A 20,044-nucleotide genomic window follows, 5' to 3' on the forward strand; every position below is an offset into this window, starting at 1 on the left:
TATATATATATATATATATATATATGTCTTTCACTCAGCCTGGAGAACAGGAACACGGCTCTCTGGGCGCGAGAGAGCCGAGGCATCAGTGAGACTATTAAGCAGCAGTGATGTTGCGTTGCAGTGATGTTTGGGGATAATATTCTGTCAGAGGCTTTCTTCACGACGGCGGGACATTTCAGTTTTACAGAGAGTACAGAGGCAGCAGGAGGGACTTTAATGGTGCTGGCAGGACTTTGGCATCGCAGTCACGTCCGTATCAATCATTTTCACTGCAAACCACAGATCATTAAAGAATCTGGGCTGTGTTTTTTTAAACATAAAAATAAAAATAAAAATAAAAATGACAGAGCATTAGTAAAGACAAAGCACATGTACACAGCAAAGCACCTTCAGGCTGCATACGGTGCCAATTTGTCCAAGTAATTTATCCCTGCAGAGCTCAGAGGCAATTTACAGAAAGCTGCTGTAAAGCTCCTCTGCAGAGAGGTGTGTGATGGTAACTGCTCAGAGCAACACGCACACGCCTCCTGAGAACATGTAAACATACCAATAATGTTTGGAGACAGACGGCGCTGCTCTGCCACAGGCTGGGACTTTGTTTGACTCTGGGTTCCATCGGGGCGTTTATCTGCGTGGTTGTGTTTTCTCTGGATGCTCCGCCTTCTTCATACAATCCTAATAAGCAGCTTGGAGTGATGTTGTCGAAGGGAGACTCTAAAACCCCCGCTAAGACCTGGTGGTACGATGCGCTCTGAGTGACTGGATCAGATTGGATTCTATAAGAGTTCACAGTCCGTCCTGAATGTGTCCTCATACCCAGTCACAAAAAAAACAACACATGCACAGGTTGTCTGAGGACACGTCGACACACAATCCGTCATAGTTTCCGTGTGTGCTGCAGACGTCTCAAAACCAGGGGCCTCAAACGCAAAATGACCTGGGGTCCAGTGAACTTCTAGTCCGGGCCTGCTTCTTGCTGCCGATTTGGGTGGATTGAACCTTTAAAACTTGACATATTCAGACAAAGTAGTATATTACGTGTTTTAAAGTTGTCCTATTTCAAAAACAAACATACAACAACAGATCAAATGTTTGGGTTGTGAGTGTCGAGGAGGCTTTTAGGAGTTCCCACGTTTACATTTGTGACGCGTGTGAATTGACAGAGAAAAAAAACGTCACAGAAAAAGTACAAAACTTAAACTGTGATTGTTTAAAAACTGTAATATGAATCAAAACGTTGACTTCGGTGAGTAAAGTCCCACGTTTTGTGATCCGTTTAAAGTTTCAACCACGTCTCTACGTTAAAGTGTGACGACACTGTGAGGCTCCAAATTGGGCCGGGATGTGATCTTTTCTTCGACCGTTTCCCATTTGACCGTTTTTCTGCGATTTTTGTCTCCATGGTTACGCAAAACACTTAAAAAAAGACCCAGCACGATATCCCCGTTCAAACCATGCGTCAGCCGCCATCTCTAAGCTCTCTGTGAAAGGCTGCAGCTCCACGTCTGACTCTTCACCGCCGACGTCAGATACAGTTAACAGGTTTGTTCTCTGTGCTCAAAGCAGACGTGTAGGTGTCAGCGCTGCCGCTTCATTTCAATACACTCCCACACACGTTTCGCTCTCAGCTGTTTATCTCGCTCACTCCCAATTTCACACATCGCTAAGGATAGCGCAGTCAACGGGCGACAGACTGAAGACATCGAGAGGAGAAGCTCCAACTCCCCCATAGAGGAAAACTACTCTTACATGAATATGTTTCATTTTATTTTAAAGGTTCTTCAGGCAAATTCTTAAAATGTAATTTTGCATGAGAAAGAAACTGGATTTTGTGAGGATATTTTAGTTGGTTTGGGACTAAGTTTCAGTTAAGGCTTGGGGTTAAAGGGACAGTACATGAGAAATAGATTATTAGATTATATTAGAGTATTTTGGTTCACAGATGTCTCTTACAACCACGTCAATCACGCCCGTATGTGCTGTACTTTACTAAATTTGACCTTGTTTCACATTATGAATCAAGCTAAATTTTCCCATAGACTTCCATTCAAATAGAGCTGTTATCACAACCAGTGGAGTCGACATCTTGTGGCAAACTTCCGTCCTACTTTCAAGCTTCACTTTTTTAAACTATATCCATTTCCTAAGTAGAGTCTAAGCGATCCGATCGGGAATCGCGTTGGTATTAAAATGTAAATACAACACAGCATATTATTTTAGAGGAAGCTGATCTTCACTCAGAGCTGTAACCATGTGTTCTCAGGGCTGTGGGTTACAGTTCATACACACTGACATGGCAGGACAGACAGTTCCAAAGTTCTATATTTATTCATGTTTTTATAGAAAAACACGTCTATTTTGTGACTTCTACACAATTATTGCTACTTTAAATCACGACTAATATAAAATGAACCATAACTGTGACTCAACAAATGTGTAATTATGCGTGCAACTGAAAAAGGGCAAGATAAACTCATATAACTACAAAACAATATATGCACCGTAACCACGGCTACAGAGCAATTGCCACTGCCAGACTGGCCAAATAAAATCTACCAATCTAACCAAATCAAGCTAGATATAACCTGGACATGGTTAAAAATCAGATTTGAGATGTAGTTTAAAAAAGGCCAAACATGGAAGTCACCTAGCACGTCTGAAGTAAGTGATGTCATGTGATGGCAGCAGTGTGTGTGTGTGTGTGTGTGTGTGTGATGTTGTTGTAGTTTCCTGATCTTAACTCTAACCTCAGACTGCACAGCATCTGCTCCTGGTCTCTGTTTTCTGCCTCCAAGTCTGTTCCTCTCTGTAGGGAAATGCTCCATTTTCACCATCTCATCTAATTGAAATTTCCTCTGTGTGTGTGTGTGTGTGTGTGTGTGTGTGTGGGACTTAAAATCAATTACATTGACCAGGTTATTTCTAATCTAGTTTTATTTATGTCAGAAGTAAAACAGCATTAAAGAAATTTAGAAAAGGTTCTAAAGAGGTGGAAAGATTAAAGGGCTGTTTCACATTTTTTCCCCTCTCACTTGGTCAAATAAAGAATACACTTCAAATCATGACGATGCCGCTTCTTCAGACCCTTTACTCCAGAAACACGGTGAAGAGCGGTGTGCAGGGCTTTTATTTTCCTGGAAGGAAGTGACTGTGACGTCGACTTTCTGGTGAAGTGGCCCTTTAAGGGGTCGTCAACTTCAAAATTCTCAATCTGTCTGATTTGTGCGAGTGTTACGGGTCTGAAATGTGTGAACAAATAAAGAAATATGGAACGTCAACATGCGCACAGGAGACCCCACAAAGCACTATGGGTAAATTAAAGTAAAGAAAAGTATATTTTCTGATATATAAAGTTAGTTCAGGTGTGATTGTGTCGAAACAATTGTAACCATGTGTGACTTGTTGCTGTTCCTGCAGGTGCGGCAGGTGTCGCAGTTTCCCCTCCTGCGTTTATTCTTAGACACAAAATCCAAGAGTCAGGATTTCTTGGTGTCTGTCCTGCTGCTGCTGCTGCTGCTGCTGCTGCTGCTGCTGCTGCTGCTGCAGGAATGAGTTTGGTCTCCTCTGAGAGAAACTGAGGCATCACAACCTCGGTGGTGAGATGATACAGCAGGAGAAGACTTTCAAGAATAACGTGTAAACAGTCGAGGTGACGTGAGCTTCGTGCAGCCGATTCAACACACACTCACTCTCTCTCTGAGAGGCCACTTTAAAACCACAGACACGCCCCCTTCTTATCTAGAGTGGATTTATAATCAGCAGTTAATCTGTCAGACTCATGTTAAAATAAATGGTCTGCGAGTGATGACTCCTCCATGTCTTCACCCACTCGTCTTTTTTGTGAGAAAAGTCTTTTCTCTTAGAACTCTGACAATATCTTTAACTTTTTTTCCTCAGAATTCTGAGATTAGTCAGAATTCTTTATTCTGAGTTTAATTCAGACTTTTCTTGACTCCAATCTTGGAAATAGTCCAAATTCTGAGATTAAATTCTGACTTTAATCTCTTTAATCTCTGACATTATTTACTCAGAACTCTGACTTTTCGTGAATTCTGAGATTAAAGTCAGAATTCTGAGATTAGTCAGAATTATTTATTCTGATATTAAACTGACTTTTCTTTACTTTAATCTCAGAAAAAGTCAGAATTCTGAGATTAAAGTAGCAGCATATACCGCTGTTTTTACTTCCTATCGCCAGCAGGTGGCGCTGTAATTGTGTTGGAGATGTATCAGTGTGTTGCGTCATTAGAAAAACACAAAACAACATTACAGAACAGTCTTGTGGAGCAGCGCGAGTCTCCAGGGTGAAGTTATTGAGAATCAAAATGTCCTCCACTGCCGCGTGTCCTCGCATAAACCTGTCACTCTCAGTGGGGAGAGTGCCGTTTGTGTTTTTAAATGAAATGGAACGTGGCCATTGTCATCACAGGGACAGTCACGGAGTCGTTTGAAGCTGAAAGCTTTATTGTTGCTCTCTGAGTAACTGCAGCAAAACATCATTCAATATTGATAAAAAGAAAGAACGACTGCACCTTTATTATTCATGAGCCTCTGTCACACCTGGCAAGTCTCAGTGTGTGGAACAGTTCACGACGACTGTCCTCGTCTCTGTGTACAAGCACTAGTGGGACAGTTACACAGTCTTATCTATTCTATTTTGTATAGTCTCATTGAATCTAATCTGATCTGGTTTATTCTAATCTGATTTATCTAATCTAGTCTCATGGAATCATATATAATCTAATCTGATCTAATCTAATCTAATCTACTCTATCTAATATAGTCTCATGGGCTGAAATCTGATCTAATCTAATCTAGATAATTCTAATCTGATCTATTTAATCTGGTTTCATAGAATCAAATTTAATCTGATCTATCTAATCTTGTCTCATGGAATCAAATCTGATCTGATCTAATCTAATTTGGTCTCATAGAATCAAATATATTCTGATCTAATCTAGTTTATTCTAATCTGACCTATCTAATTTGGTCTCATGGAATAAAATCTGATCTGATCTAATCTAATTTGATCTAATATAATATTATCTGGTCTCATGGAATCAAATATATTCTGATCTAATCTAGTTTATCCTAATCTGATCTATCTAGTTTATCCTAATCTGATCTATCTAATTTGGTCTCATATAATCAAATATATTCTGATCTAATCTAGTTTATTCTAATGTGATCTATCTAATCTGGTCTCATGGAATCAAATCTAGCTAATCAAACCTTGCAAAGCAGTTGTTTTGAGTCTGACACAGTCACTGAACTGAAACACCACTGAACGTTGGGAGCTGTCGCTAAATACACCACAGACTCACAATAAAAAAACATCAATGACACAAAATGAATCTGAAAATATCACATTTAATGGCCGAGTGGAAGTTTGACATGTCTGGATTAAATGCAGTTAAAAATCTGTCACATGACCTCATCACGGTCAACGTTGACGCACAGATTAACGTCGTCCGTCAAACAAACATAAAAAGACAAGAGAAATGGAAAAACACTCACCTGAGGTGAAACCCTGGAACACTCTGAGGGGAGAGGAGATGAATGAGTGAATACTGCAGCTGATTGGCTGAATGAGCTCAGGTGACAGTAATCATGGCGGGGCCTGTAATCACACTCACAGAGGTGGGACAGGAAGTGACCTGCGCCAAGAGGAGAGTGTGAGTTTCAAAATAAATTGAAATTACATTTTTTTACTGAAATATTGAGCTGATTTTTTTTTATCTGTGTGAGGGTGTGGCCACATAATGAGATTACAAATATGAGATTATGGTGGATACGTTCTTTTTTTTTTCTTTTCTTGTTCCTTTTCTTTTTACAACAGAAAAGTTTCCTGATTTTCTCAACAGAAGCTTCTTCTTCTTCTGGGTTTTACAGCATTTGTCATCTGGATTTATTTCCTGTTTAGGTCAAAGGTCAGACTGATCACATTAAAAGTGGATGCAATAAACTTTTTGTGTGTAGTTTTTTGTTCTTTACTGAAAATCTTAAACTAAACTAAAGAATTTTAAATTATTATAATTTCCCAAGATTAAAGAATATTAGAAATACAACAGTCTTTAATCTCAGTTCACTGAATATTCTCTGAAGTCACATTGAACAGGGAAGTCTTCAGTTGTGGGATTTTACATTCTTTCATCGCCACCTGGTGGAGCAACACTGTCAGTACATCAGCAGAACCAGCTGGAACATCAGAAATAATGAAAATGAATGATTGTTGTTTTCTTCCTTGAGTAATTAATAATGATAATAATAATAACAACAATAACAATAATGATAATAATAACAATAATAATAATAAAACAAATATGGATATTGTTTTCATGCAGATGTTTTTTTTGATTAGATTAGATATCTAATCTAATCTAATCTGATCTACTCTGATCTATCTAACCTAGTCCCATTGGAGTCAAATAAAATCTGTGACAAATATTCACATTTACATGTTTTTTTATTGTAAAGGTGGTTTCTTACAAAATAGTCACATGACACAGAGTCGCAGAAAAATAAAAGTAAAGAAGAGGAAAATAAACAAACATCAACAACTATAATTACAACAGAAATAAACTACAATATAAACTGCCAGGGATTAAAAAATTACAGATTACAGTCAGGATGTAAAGCATAACAATAACAATAATAATCATAATAAAAAGAAAATACATAGAAGCAACGTGTTTTCAACAAAGGCCTCGGTAACAGTCTAGTTTACGATGAGCTGTCGGCGCCACCTGTTGGTGTGTTCAGGAGCCAGCGGAGGCAGATACAGTCGTTTTGAAACATCTACAGCCGATAAAACGCGATAAAATCACGCTCCGCACACATGCTAACGTAGAATCCTGCGGGAAAACAGCCGTCACAGGTTTTAAAATGCTACATGAGCTGCAACCACAGAGAAACAGCAGCACAGTAAAAAGACAAGATTAGATTACAGTAGAAAACAGGACTGTTTTTCTTCTTTTAGTTCTTACATACAAGTGTCATTTTATACGTGTTGGTTAGATAGGAGATAATATACAGTTCATCCACACGACTGCAGAGACATGACTGAGTGAGTGAGTGAGTGAGTGAGTCTTGCAAAGAAAGAACGAGGACTGCACACAGTCATGATAGGGCCCTCGGGGAGTGCAGCAGTTCCCTGGCCTCACTTTTGAATCCGCAAAACCTTTAGACAACTTTAATGTGCTTATTTACGTAGGGTGCAAATCGCCAAAATGGACACCAAATGGCCAACTTTTTTGTTCGTCTTGGTCTATAACATCTTCCCACCAAGTTTCGGGAAATTTGGTAGATGGAACTCAACGTACGCTGAAGGGCACTTCCTGTTTTGTGGCAAATGCTCAAAATTCACCGAAAAATTCAAAATGGCTGACTTCCTGTTGGGTTGAGGCCATGGTTATGGTTGACTTTTTTGTTCACCTTGGTCTATAACATCATCCCACCAAGTTTCAGGAAATTGGGTGGAACTAAATGTTGCCTCTGTTTTCACCTTTCACCAATATGGCATTTCTGCCAGACCTGACCTCCATGCGAAGATTCAAGAGTTTTTATGCACGTTAATATCCTCAAAAATGACCGCAAAGCCATGGATACGATAATAATCTGAAGGATTGAACATTTTGGCTGAAAGTTTGAATTCTAACATGGAAATGTGACATTTTAGAGCCCGACTGATTAAAAACAGATAAAAATGTATTGATATAACTTTATAGAGAGAGCTGTTTGTGTGTTAATGTTTGCAAACCTGAACAATTTCTCATTTTTAACAAAAATAACAAAGCAAAATTGAAAACTGAGTCGTTATCTTTTTAAGAATTTATTTTATATTTATATTTATTTTCATAACTGATTAAAAAAAGACTTGTTTGGTTCAATAAGTGTTAGAAGGTGCTGTAAATATTAGATTTGCAAAGAAAGCAGAACATTATCCATATTTGAGAAGCTAAATATATATATTTGTTATAAGAATAATAATAACAACAAAGGAACAACAACGATGTATTGATGAATAACTGCAGGTGATTAAATGATATGTTAGATGTTTTTTATGATCTTTAAAGTACAACAATTCTATTCTATTCTAATTATTTTATTTGGTTGTTTTTGTGTTTTCTTTCATTTAAATTTAATAAATGATAAAGTTTGTGATTAAACTGTAAAATATAAAAAGCCTCAGATACATTTATTTTTAGACATATTGAAGAAAAATATATATTTGTATGAAGCATCAGTCGGGATCTACGTCATGAATTTTTGTAAGGAAGAGAATTAGTGCCACAGGTAAAAAAAATATAACAGCATGAGATTAAAGTCATAATTATGAGATTAAGGTCAGAATTCTTTAGACTTGAATCACAGAATTCATGCTGTTTTTTGTTTGTTTTTTACATGTGGCACTAATACTCTTTTGTGGATGTGTGCAGTAACAGATATGGCACGTTTTTATGGCAGCACGTATGACTTAAATTAAGTAATTTCCTCAGAAAACATGAGCTGATTTTGACGAGAATTCCCAGGAATTTAACAATATTCCATGTTTACAGGTTGACGATGAAACTGGAAATTAACAAAAAAGGAAAACTACTGTTGTTTTTTTGCAGGACACAATCACCACTCTCTAAATGTAAAGTTTTCCACTGCGGCCTAAAGAAAATTCAGCCCTGTTCACTAAACGTCTACAATGGCTTCACTAAACAGCGAATTGACCAAACTTTCCAAACCCATCATTATCATCATCATCATCATCATCATCATCGTCGTCTTCACCTTCCAACACGATCGAAGAAACGCATACTTTCATATTTTAAATGTATTCAAGCCTCCGCTCCTCTGTGGCTCAGTAGTGCCCCCTAGCAGGGATGAACGTTACAGGCACGGATCTCCCTCCGCTCCTTACAGCTGGACGCTGGACCCTTCGACCGCTTCCTCACCATCATGAAATGCTCCTGGACCCCCCCGCCGCATGGTTTGGAACAGTCCGACCAGCTGCTCCATGGATGCATCCTGCAGCCTGGAATGGAATGTTTCATAAAAAAGTGAAATTCTGATTTATTATAATCTAATATAATCTGGTCTCACATAATCACATCAAATCTAGTTAATTCTAATCTATTTTGATCTAATGTAGTCTCATGGAATCAGATCTGAACTAATCTAATCTAATCTCGTTTCATGGAACCAAATCTGATCTAATCTAATCTGATCTACCTAATCTAATCTCATGGAATCACATCTAATCTAATCTAATGTAGTCTCATTGAATCTCATCTAATCTAATCTAAATTAATCTAATCTAATCCGATCCTAGCTAATATAGTCTAAACTAGTGAAATCCAGTCTAGCTAAATCAAACCTGAACAAACTGAGTCAAATCTAATCTGATCCAATCACATGCAATTGAATCTACCAATTTAATCTACTAGTGTAGTTTGGTCTAATCTGATCCATCTAATCTAGTCTCATGGAATTGAATCAAATCTGATCTAATCAAACCTATTCTAATCTGAATAACACACTAACATGGCTGCCTGCCTGATTTGAGCCAGTAAGGAAAACATTTACTAGAAACCAATTTTATGCAATTTGTTCAGATCAGAAATTCTGACTTTATTCTTTAAAAAAGTCAGAATTCTGAATTTTAATCTCCAATGAAATTATGTAGTTTTTTTTTGTCTTAAATTGATTTAAACCTTTTTGTTCCTCCAGCGCTGCTTCTTTGCCCTGCTTTCCTCGCCGTCTCCTCATTCCTCCTCCATCTCCTCCCCTTCCTCCGTCTCCTCCCCGTCCTCCTCTCTCCTCCTTGGCTTTCGTCCGGCACTTCCTGATCTTGCACTTCTTCCTCTGGATGGTCTCGGGACACGCGCCGCCTCCGAACTGCGGCTCCAGCTTGACCATGCGGGTCCGGATGATGTGTCCCTTACCGCAGGACTTGTTGCACTCGGACCAGTCGGACCAGTCGGAGACCATGCAGTCCACGGCTGCACAGAGAGAGAGAGAGGAATAATCTGTAATATATGCTAATCTGTAAATATTCCATCCTACTCTTGTCATAAATGTGATTCAAGCAGATACATTTTTGGAAAGTTGTTTTATTACTTCTGTCAAGAAGATCATGTTTCCATCTTTTGGTTAATTTGTTGGGATTAGGATTATGAAAATCTGTTTTATCAAACTAATTCATCCACAAGTGGTCCAATCCCCCTATATGCCTCTGAATGTTTTTTATTCAGAGAGTCACTGTGTGTTGTTTTCATAATATTATTGACCACCAAGCTTTGACCACTAGATGGTGCCGTTTACTTTAAATTGTGCTGGATTAACAACCGGTGTCAATCATGAGTTTTGTTTTATTATCGCACGTGAATGTGATGCAGGAACAATCACCAAAGATAAACAGGGATCAACACATGTCAAGAAACACCTTATGTGTGTGTGTGTGTGTGAGAGTAAAATGTTGCCTTTTGAAGAATTGACAGATAAAGAGACAAAGTACATTAATAACAGAGATAGCAGTGATATGAAAAGCATGCATTAATATAATCTGATTATAAGAAGTAAAGTGTGAGATAAGATTAACCCTTTGTGCCGCAGGTGATTCAAAAATATCCCGACTGAACCTAGAACTGAACACAGTTGTTGTATTTCTGCTCCTGGTCTCTCTCTTCTGTCTCTACCTCTTTCCCCCATTTTTTCCTTTCACCACAACCTGTCTAGGCAGATATACTGCACATCTTTGAGTCTGGTCCAAAGTCCTTTTTCTGTCTCACCACTGATGCCGAATGTTTGTCTCGTTCTGTGAACTGTTCGAGTTTCTCTTCTTCTTTTCTCTCGATAATATCGTCAAGGTTTCTGCCTTGATAATAATGTATATTTTGATTTCTTTAGATTAGTAACAGTATAGACTGTGAACATGTCGCTGTATTTGACCAGTATTTGTTCATTATTTAGACGTCTTTGATGATGAAATTGTAGAAATTGAGGTGAACAGCAGTGATTTTTTTGACTCACGACACTCGGGCAGCATGCACTTCTCCGTCTGCTCCAGCTCCTCGGTGCACTCCGCCGGATCGGACTTCAACATCCTCTGACGCGTTCGAATGCCGCGACCGCACGTCACACTGCACGTGCTCCAGTCTGACCATGGAGACAGCATGCACGGGATGGTGTCTGCACACACACACACACACACGTACAGATCTGTCAATGTGTGGACAATTTTATTATCAGTGAACACACACTCAGCGACTTGTCGACTCACGGCATTCCGGCATCATGCACTTCTCCACCTCCGCCACCTCCGTTTTACACATGGATCCATCGATGGGAGGCATCTTCACCATGCGCTCGCGTCTCCTCATGCCGAGTCCACAGGTGACGCTGCAGGGATCCCACTCGGTCCACTCCGTCACCACACAGCTGCTGGGAGCTGTGGGCGGCGTCAGGGGTTCAGTTTACGCGTGAAGAAAGACACAGAAACGCACGTTTGGAGCAGAAACTGGAACTCACAGCATTCATCGTTGACGACACACTTCTCCGTCTCCTCGGTCTGCAGCTGGCAGAGTGATCCGTCCTCTGGATACTGTTTGACGTATCGCTCCCTGGACCTCATGCCCATCCCACAGGACACGCTGCACGCCGACCAGCTGATCCACTCTGACATCATACACGTGGAAGGTTCTGTTCACCAGGAAAAGAGAAAACGAGTTACTGAAATATTCTTCTCGAGTAAAAGTATCTTAAGAATAAGATCATATTTTCATTCAGTCACTAAAAAAAAAAAAAAATTAAAATTAAAATAATAATAACAATTCACGCACCAGAAGCTTTGGCAGTGAATGATGAGGACAGTTGAATGATGAGGACAGGTGAATGATGACGACAGGTAAATGATGAGGACAGTTGAATGATGAGGACAGTTGAATGATGAGGACAGGTGAATGATGAGGACAGGGAGTGTGAGGACGACACGGGTGAATGAAGATGAGGAGGGCGGGTAAATGGCGTGGACAGGTGAATGATGAGACAGGTGATGATGAGGACAGGTGAATGATGAGGACAGGTGAATAATGAGGACAGGTGATAGATGAGGACAGGTGATAGATGAGGACAGGTGAATGATGAGGACAGGTGAATAATGAGGACAGGTGATAGATGAGGACAGGTGAATGATGAGGGACAGGTGAATAATGAGGAGGGTGATAATGAGGACAGGTGAATGATGAGGACGGGTGAATGATGACAGGTGAATGATGAGGACAGGTGAATGATGATGACAGGTGAATAATGAGGCAGGTGAATAATGAGGACAGGTGAATGACGAGGACAGGTGAGTGATGAGGACAGGATGAGGACAGGTGAATGATGAGGACAGGTGAATGAATGATGACAGGTGAATTAATTAAGGTCCCTAAGTGAGTGAGAAAGTTAAAGCATTTGTGACCTTTGACCCATTTTGATTGATACATGAGTTTACATATTTTATTTTGTCAGCACTTTAATTTGTAAAGTGTCTTTAATTAAATTCATGTGATGTGTGATTTGTGTCCTTTCCTACATGTTTGGAACAGTACTTTTACTGGTAAATTTGATCAAAAAAAAAAGTGTGGAACTTTTACTTGAGTAGAATATTTCAGTTACTCTTCCACCTCTGCAAAGAAACAACTCGAACTAGAATGTAAACACTGAGGAAAACTGAAGATTTACAAAGTGTTGAAAGACACTTTGTAAATGTGTCATACTGTGACTCAAGCTCAGCGAGAGCTAACAATGCTAAAATACCACCAGAGTCAGTCTGAACTATCATTTTAAACTTCCACTTCCTCTTTGATTAGCAGAGTCTGTGAAGAAGAACCAAACCAAATGAGAACAAACTGTAGAAAAAGAAAAAAAGGAAAGGATTGAAAGAAATATTGAAGTCATCTTTAAAAAGAAGTGGGAACAGAGCGTTTTCTCGAAGCGCTGTTCACCGACCGTGGCCAAATAAAGCAGAACTAAGTGAGTCATTAATAAAAGATACCCAGGTAACTCTGGCTGTGGACGAGCGTCCCCCAGAGAACCAAATGTCTTTCCCCGGGAATATTAATCACCGCTGGCCTCGGCTCCACATCCGGCCCCGGTGTGAACTACGTAATTATCAATCTCCCGCAGCGCGCTAACGGAGCGGTAAATGGAAACAAAGGAGAGGTGCTTAGCAGTGGAACGCTACGTGTGTAGCTGTGTGCTAATCAATAACAGCAGCAGTGAACAGTGTGTGTGTGTGTGTGAGAAGCTTCCTCTTCTCTAACGACTGGTTGACGTCCTCGGGAACGAGAAAGGAGATTTAGACAAAAGCACAAACAAAGTCTGGGGTTGTGAGCTTTTTACGGTAAAAAAATAGCCTTAAACTCGGACAGAAACCAGCAAGATTGGAAACACTAACTCTTTTTACGAAACATATGATGAACAACAACAACATTTACCATTTAAATGTGTGTGTGTGTGTGTGAAAAATAGAGGATTTAGCAGTATGATTTGATTGTGTGAAGTGATCCTCCCATGGGCGGGATTGGACCCTATGGCGGACCAGTTCTGACCTGTGGGCCATATGTTTGACACCCCTGCCTTAGAAAACAGAACATTTAGGCTGCTTTCTTTCCCATTACTATGTTAAAACATATAAACAGAGGCGGTAAGAAAAGTATTCTCAGAATTCTGACTTTAATCTCACAATTCTGACTTTAATCTCACAATTCTGACTTTTTCTTTAATCTCACAATTCAGACTTTCCTCTCAGAATTCTGATAAAAGTCAGTATTCATTAGTATTCATGCTGTTTTATTTATTTTTCTTGCATGTGGTCCTAATATTCTTCCATAAAAAAAAAAAAACCTGAGCAAAAACTACTGAATTATTTTAAAAATCAGATTGAGTTTGTGAAATTTGGAAATACAGTGTCACAATTCAAAGTTCACATGGCTCATTTTAATTGACACAAAAAAAAAAAAACATTTATATGAATATGTATATATATATATATATATATATATATATATATATATATATATGTATACACATACAAAAATGTGTAAAATGTGTTTATTGTGTTATTTATGTTGACAGATAATGAAGCACTTTATGTACATGTACGACAGGTGTGGACAGATTATTAATCCAAACTGATTATTGTTATTGATACTGGTCATGTGTGCTGACCAGAGGTTTTGAGTGCGGACCTCAGAGTAGATAATCCTGGTTTCAAACGTCCCTAAAGTCTACGCAGCTAATCCTATAATAATCTTTTATGCTACGGCACCTTTTCCTCCATCATGGCAAAAACCATGGATTTACTGCATTCTGTGACACGTTCTGCTCACGTAAACCACAACACAAAGCTTCTTCTTCTTCAGCCGTCATCCCTGCGCAGTTGTTCCCGTTTCACCTGTTTCTCTGAACACGTGCTATAATCCTTCATAACAATCACCCCCCCATCTCTCCTGTAAACGGATGAACCATTAAATTAGTGCATAAAGCGACGCCACCACGCTGCAAGATGCAAATGAGCATCAGCAAACATCAGTTTAAGTCACAGGGAACCACCCACGCTCACTGAGTCTTAGTTAATCCGCTTATTATTCAAGGGGCTCACTAAACTCCCCCCACCCTAAATCTTTGTTAATGGGAAGCGAACGCACCAGATTATAAAACTCTAAGAGGGTGAGGACATGAGGAATTAAACTTTTAAAGTAATTTTCATATTTAAAGGTAACATTCACTTGAAGAAAAAGGGTTTGATCGTCAGTGACTTTTAATCCATCCCTTTAAAGTGATTTTGTCGTTTTCTCCTGACCCTCGTCAACTGTTAAAGGTTAAAGTTAAAGTTTTGTTGAATGATGGAGACATTTCCAGTTAAAATGGGCCACAAGAGACAGCCTTGGTTGCCGTATCGATTGCTGTTTAACGTAGCGTAGACATAAAAGTGATTTTAGCCATTTAAGTAAAAGCCTCACCTTCATGAAATCAATGCCAGATTAAGCCTGTGATATCTTTAGAATAATGTTTCTCTATTAAAAAACAGCCTCTAATGTTCGAGAGGAGGGAAGTTCAACCAGTTGAGCTGGAGGATTCGGTGTCGGAGTGAGAGCAAAAGTGCTCACTTTGCAATATTCCAGATTTAATCTCAACGCCACAGCCGAGTCTGATAACGTTAATGAGGCAATTTGCACAACTGTGTGTGATGAGGTTGGCAGAATCTGGGGGATAATGCCTCTAATCTACACACACACACACACACACACACACACACACATCGTTGGGTTCACCAGTAAAAAGCTGCCTGCAGCAAAATGTGATGTTAAAATATCAACGTGAGAGATAAACAGACACTGGAAGGACATTCCTTTTCTTTTCTATCAGATAAAAACGCTGGTGTTGACACAACTTTATTAGTTTCTCCTGGAGTTCACGTAAGTCTCTTCATTTTAGATGCACCTTTATATTTAGATGCAACGCTGCTTTACACTTTACAGTTTTTAACCATTAACCCATTCACTCATCAGCATGTAGACTCAGGGTGGGAATCACAGGGTCCACGACGCCAGTAATATCTCGATACAGCGATTCTGCGATAATCAACCCTTCCTGCCACGATTTATTCTCTATTTATTCACAACATAGAGAACAAAGGTCATAAAGTCTATGTATCTAACGTGGATGGAGCATCTCTTATCTGTATGGCGACGATTTCTGCCTTGGTGTAACGATCATCTCATTGCACGAGTGGAGACTAACGGAGGCAGGAATCGAACCCTCAACATTGCATTTAAGAGACTCATCCATCGGTCACTGAAAATTTAGTCACAGATTGACCACCAGGGGGCGAAATAGTTAAATTCTAGAGTCCAGGCAATGAGCTTCTCACTTCTCACGTCCATGCATGCATTAAAAATATAAATAAATATAATTAAAAATGCCACAAATGGGCAGAATCTTCCATTTTCTAACAGGGAGTAAGAATATACGGAATAGCCACCAGGGGGTGACATAACTGGTTGCAAAAAGTACTCCGTTTGAATGGAAGTCTATGGAAAAAGTAGCTTCTAATTGATTTATAAGATCAGGAAACATTTTCCTGAAGAGTTCATCGTCTCAGTCACTACAGTAATTCCAACTCTTCTTCAATCTGATATGATTCAATTTAGTAAACTTTGTTCCCAGTTAGAAGAAAATAGATGATTTGAGTGGACACCTGTGTGTTTGACCTGGTTGCAGATGACATCTGTAAATGTACAGTTTTAAAACACTCACATGATCTAATATATCATCTTTGTGTACATAATTCAGTCGGTACCATTAAAGGAACCCAATAATTGGCTCCAATCATTATAAAAAAGTAACGTCTGCGGCACAAAATGGCGGCACCTGTGCCTGATACTTTGTTTGGTTTACGGTCACTGTTGTGTCCGTGTAGAGCGCCACCATTCAGCAGAAAAACAACTTGAATGGTCTGCTCCAGTGTGTGTTTCACACTCTTTAGTGAGATAAGCTTCTTCTGTTCTTGGCCCCACATTTACAGTGAATTAAAGAACACTTATAGACTCCGTGTGATGAAGGAGCTGGAGAAGGACTTTGGCTGCGATCCTCGAGGAGCTTCCATGGAACTACACGAGAACAATCGCTGGCAATGTTCTCCACTGATAACAGGAGGGACATACTTTCACTGTCTGGACTTTTGTTTTTCAGGCAGCTGCAGAGATTACAAACCTGTGTGTGTGTTTTCTTGTATTTGTGGCTTTGTGAGGACCAGAACTTGTATAAACCATATGGAGTGAGGACCATTTGGGAAAGTGAGGACTATTAGGCTAGGACTTTTGGGGGGTTATTGGATAGTTAAGGTTAAGGTAAGCGGCTAAGGGGAAAATGCACGAGGGTCTATGAGGGTCCTCACTTTGAATGAAGCACAAACATGTGTGTGTGTTTCACAGATTTTCTTAACAGTTAATTGCACAAAAATACTACTTTTGTCAACTTTTTTTTTCTAAATACTAAGTTTTTTAAGGGTAAATAGAATTTAAAAAGACGTTTTAAAGGTATATTTCACCCAAATATTCAGTCAGTCATCATCTACCGCTTTATCCTCCACCAGAGGGTCGCGGGGGGTGCTGTGCCAATCTCAGCTACATCGGGCGATAGGCGGGGTACACCCTGGACAGTTCGCCAGTCCATCGCAGGGCCACACACACATAGCTAGAGACAAACACACTCACTCCTACGGTCAATTTAGAGTGTCCAATTCACCTAATCCCCACATTGCATGTTTTTGGACTGTGGGAGGAAGCCGGAGAACCCGGAGAGAACCCATGCACACACGGGGAGAACATGCAAACTCCGTGCAGAAAGGCCCTTGTCCCAACCAGCGCTTGAACCCGGGTCTTCTCGCTGCAAGGCAGGAGTGCTAACCACTACACCACCGTGTGGCCCCTCCCAAATATTATCATGTCTAAATACTTATCCACTACCAAATCCACCACATCAATCCATCCATCCATGTTCTACCGCTCTATCCTCCACATGTGGATCACCTGTGGAGATGTGCCGACCCACCAAATCAAATTCAACTATATACTTTACATCAGTGTGATGACCTGCAGGAGCCATGTGGACATGAATATGTGCGTATTTGTGTGTGTTTACCTTCCATGCTGCATCCCGGGCCCATGCAGGGCTGGAAATCCTGAGTGTGTGGACACGGCACGCTGAGGTCCAGCTGCGCCTTCAGCATCCTCTGCCTCATCCTCCGTCCTTTCTCACAGGTGGCGCTGCTGCACGCCGACCACGGGGACCAGGCCGAGTAGATGCACGTCTCCGGAGTGTCGTCTTTAGGAGACGGAAGACAAGAGGGACAAACCGTCTGAAACTGTCTTTCCTCAAACACGGGTGGACTCATTTTGTCAGGTGGAGGGGTGGAGGGACGGCGCGACTAAGCTAACGCTGATTATTCAACATCACATCCAAAGTTGATTGCCACAGGTAGTAGAAACCCAAGAGGCCACACAGTGACATCTGTGGAGGGAGAGGCAGTAAAAAGAGCGAGAGGAGTGTGATGTGTGAACGTCTTGTCCAATTATCAGTGGCAGCACAAGTAGAAGAAGTAGCAGGGCTACCCGCTTCAATTAAAAATGCTCTCTGGGGGCTTCAGAGGCAGAGAAAATGAGAGGAGAAGAGAGAAAGCGTACACCATCAGGCCTCAGGGAGGAACCTGAGCGGGTCCAATTCTCTGGGATAAAGTGTAATGACAGAGGAGGAGAGCGGAGCGGGACGTGAAAGGAGAGTCGGGCTGACGTGTAAGTGAAGTTGAGCGTGGACCACAGGGACCGGCTTCAGCGGATACCCATGCCCGCGTGTGTCATCTCACAGAGGGAGAGAGGAGAGAGAGAGAGGGGGGAGAGAGGGAAAGAAACAAATGGTTCATGACTGGTTGAGGAGGACATTTATTAAGCGGCATGAGATCCTTGTTAAGAATTCTGCTGTGTGGGTGAAAATCCTGCGAGCCGAGCCAGGACTGCCGCCTGTAAAGAGAGGCCCAGAGTCCCACATGTGCGACACATACACCGTCATGCACCGGTCGTCTCTTTAGCTGCAGTGAGAGGCCAGAGAAGAAGCACATTGTGTGACGGTGAAGGTTTTCTCAGTCGTCCAGGTCATTATCTTCCTCTGTACTTGGACGTGCTCGAGTTGAGTTGAAAACGGTTCACCCTCTCATCCAAGAGGCTTCTTCAGTTCTGACTAAGTAGTACGAAGAACCAGGTATTTAACCCCCGAGGCTGATACTCGGTCTAGAGAGTGGTTAAGTCAATCTGCATTGTTCAACCACGAGTTAGTCAAAAGTGAAGAAGCCAGAGCCGTCTGCTGAAGAACGCGACACCTGATGGCATTCAAATGCATCCTGGATGCTTCTTCTGTGACCACATTAAATCAGATCCTTAACAGGGTCTAGGACCCGCAACCCTGTTATTAGTAGACCTCAACCAAATGAGTCACTTGTATGACAGTTATAGCTCAAATGTGGTTTGGATCTAAGGAGGCTTTAACGATGGATTGGTAGCATTCAGATTTGTTCTTAGTCCGATCTGCCCATGATCGGATCACTTTAAAACCAGGTCTATATGGTGTTACTTATCCAGATTACCAGAAAAAAAATATTTTTTTTTATTTGCATAGTTGTATCTAGATTTTTTTTTTTTTAATCAGATTACATTTTATTAAATCAGATGCAAAGCCCCATTTTTCTAAAGCATTTTTGAAAGGTTTGACTCAATCAATATAGTTTGTATGTTGCTGTAACCATTAACTTCTTAAGTTCTCTCGCATTCATTAAGATACGTATAAGCCTTGTTTGGATTAAGCTGCCAGTGGATTCTGCAGTAAACTATGTTTTTTTTATCCCAATAACCATTAAAAACATAACGTTCTCCGGCGTCTAAGCTCCCAATCATCACTCCTCACACATGTGTTTACATAGACATGTTGGCGAGTGATGGGCAAACATCTCAAATCCCCAGTTGAAGCCTGCAGATGGATGCTGATGGATGGAAACACCAGCAGAGGGCAGCAGTGGCACTGACAGACAGAGGGAGAGAGGGAACACCTTTGCAACTGACTGTTATGATAATCAGGCCTGCCTGGATTTATTTTATACATTTCATGGCTGTAGAATTGTCAAAAAATGTTCAATGAGTGACTGCTTCTGTTTCCAAGATAACTTTCACTGGCAGTTATTCAACCGTTTAGCAATTACGACACTGAGAATCTCACGTCACAAACGTGAGACACGCCAGTGAATCTTTGTCTGTGATTGGGTCCTGAGGTTCTACCGTCATGACAAGAATATGGACGCAAAGCTCGATTTCTCAGTATCCATCCTCCAATCTCAGCTGACATAGGGCAAAAGGCGGGGTCACCTGGACAGATCGCCAGTCCATAGTATTTTGAATGTTCTAGACATCACAAACACGCATGCCAAATCCTGCCTGAAAAAGCACGTAGGCTTTGC

At 40.6% G+C, this 20,044-nt stretch overlaps 1 protein-coding gene across 1 annotated transcript in view; it reads right to left on the reverse strand.

The window, feature by feature from the left end:
* Nucleotides 1–8,188: 8,188 nt before the first annotated feature.
* Nucleotides 8,189–20,044, reverse strand: part of LOC122776320 (spondin-1-like) — a 96,740-nt gene continuing 84,884 nt past the window's right edge. Inside the window, exons 11-16 of the mRNA XM_044036788.1 lie at nt 17,686–17,868; nt 11,524–11,694; nt 11,276–11,443; nt 11,026–11,184; nt 9,708–9,995; nt 8,189–9,028 (exon numbers count right to left, since the gene is read on the reverse strand). Coding sequence (XP_043892723.1) covers nt 8,868–9,028; nt 9,708–9,995; nt 11,026–11,184; nt 11,276–11,443; nt 11,524–11,694; nt 17,686–17,868 — 1,130 coding nt within the window. The 3' untranslated portion in view covers nt 8,189–8,867. The remainder of the gene's footprint in view (nt 9,029–9,707; nt 9,996–11,025; nt 11,185–11,275; nt 11,444–11,523; nt 11,695–17,685; nt 17,869–20,044) is intronic.

The sequence above is a fragment of the Solea senegalensis genome, linkage group LG10, assembly GCF_019176455.1.
Source record: "Solea senegalensis isolate Sse05_10M linkage group LG10, IFAPA_SoseM_1, whole genome shotgun sequence".
Classification (NCBI taxonomy): domain Eukaryota; kingdom Metazoa; phylum Chordata; class Actinopteri; order Pleuronectiformes; family Soleidae; genus Solea; species Solea senegalensis.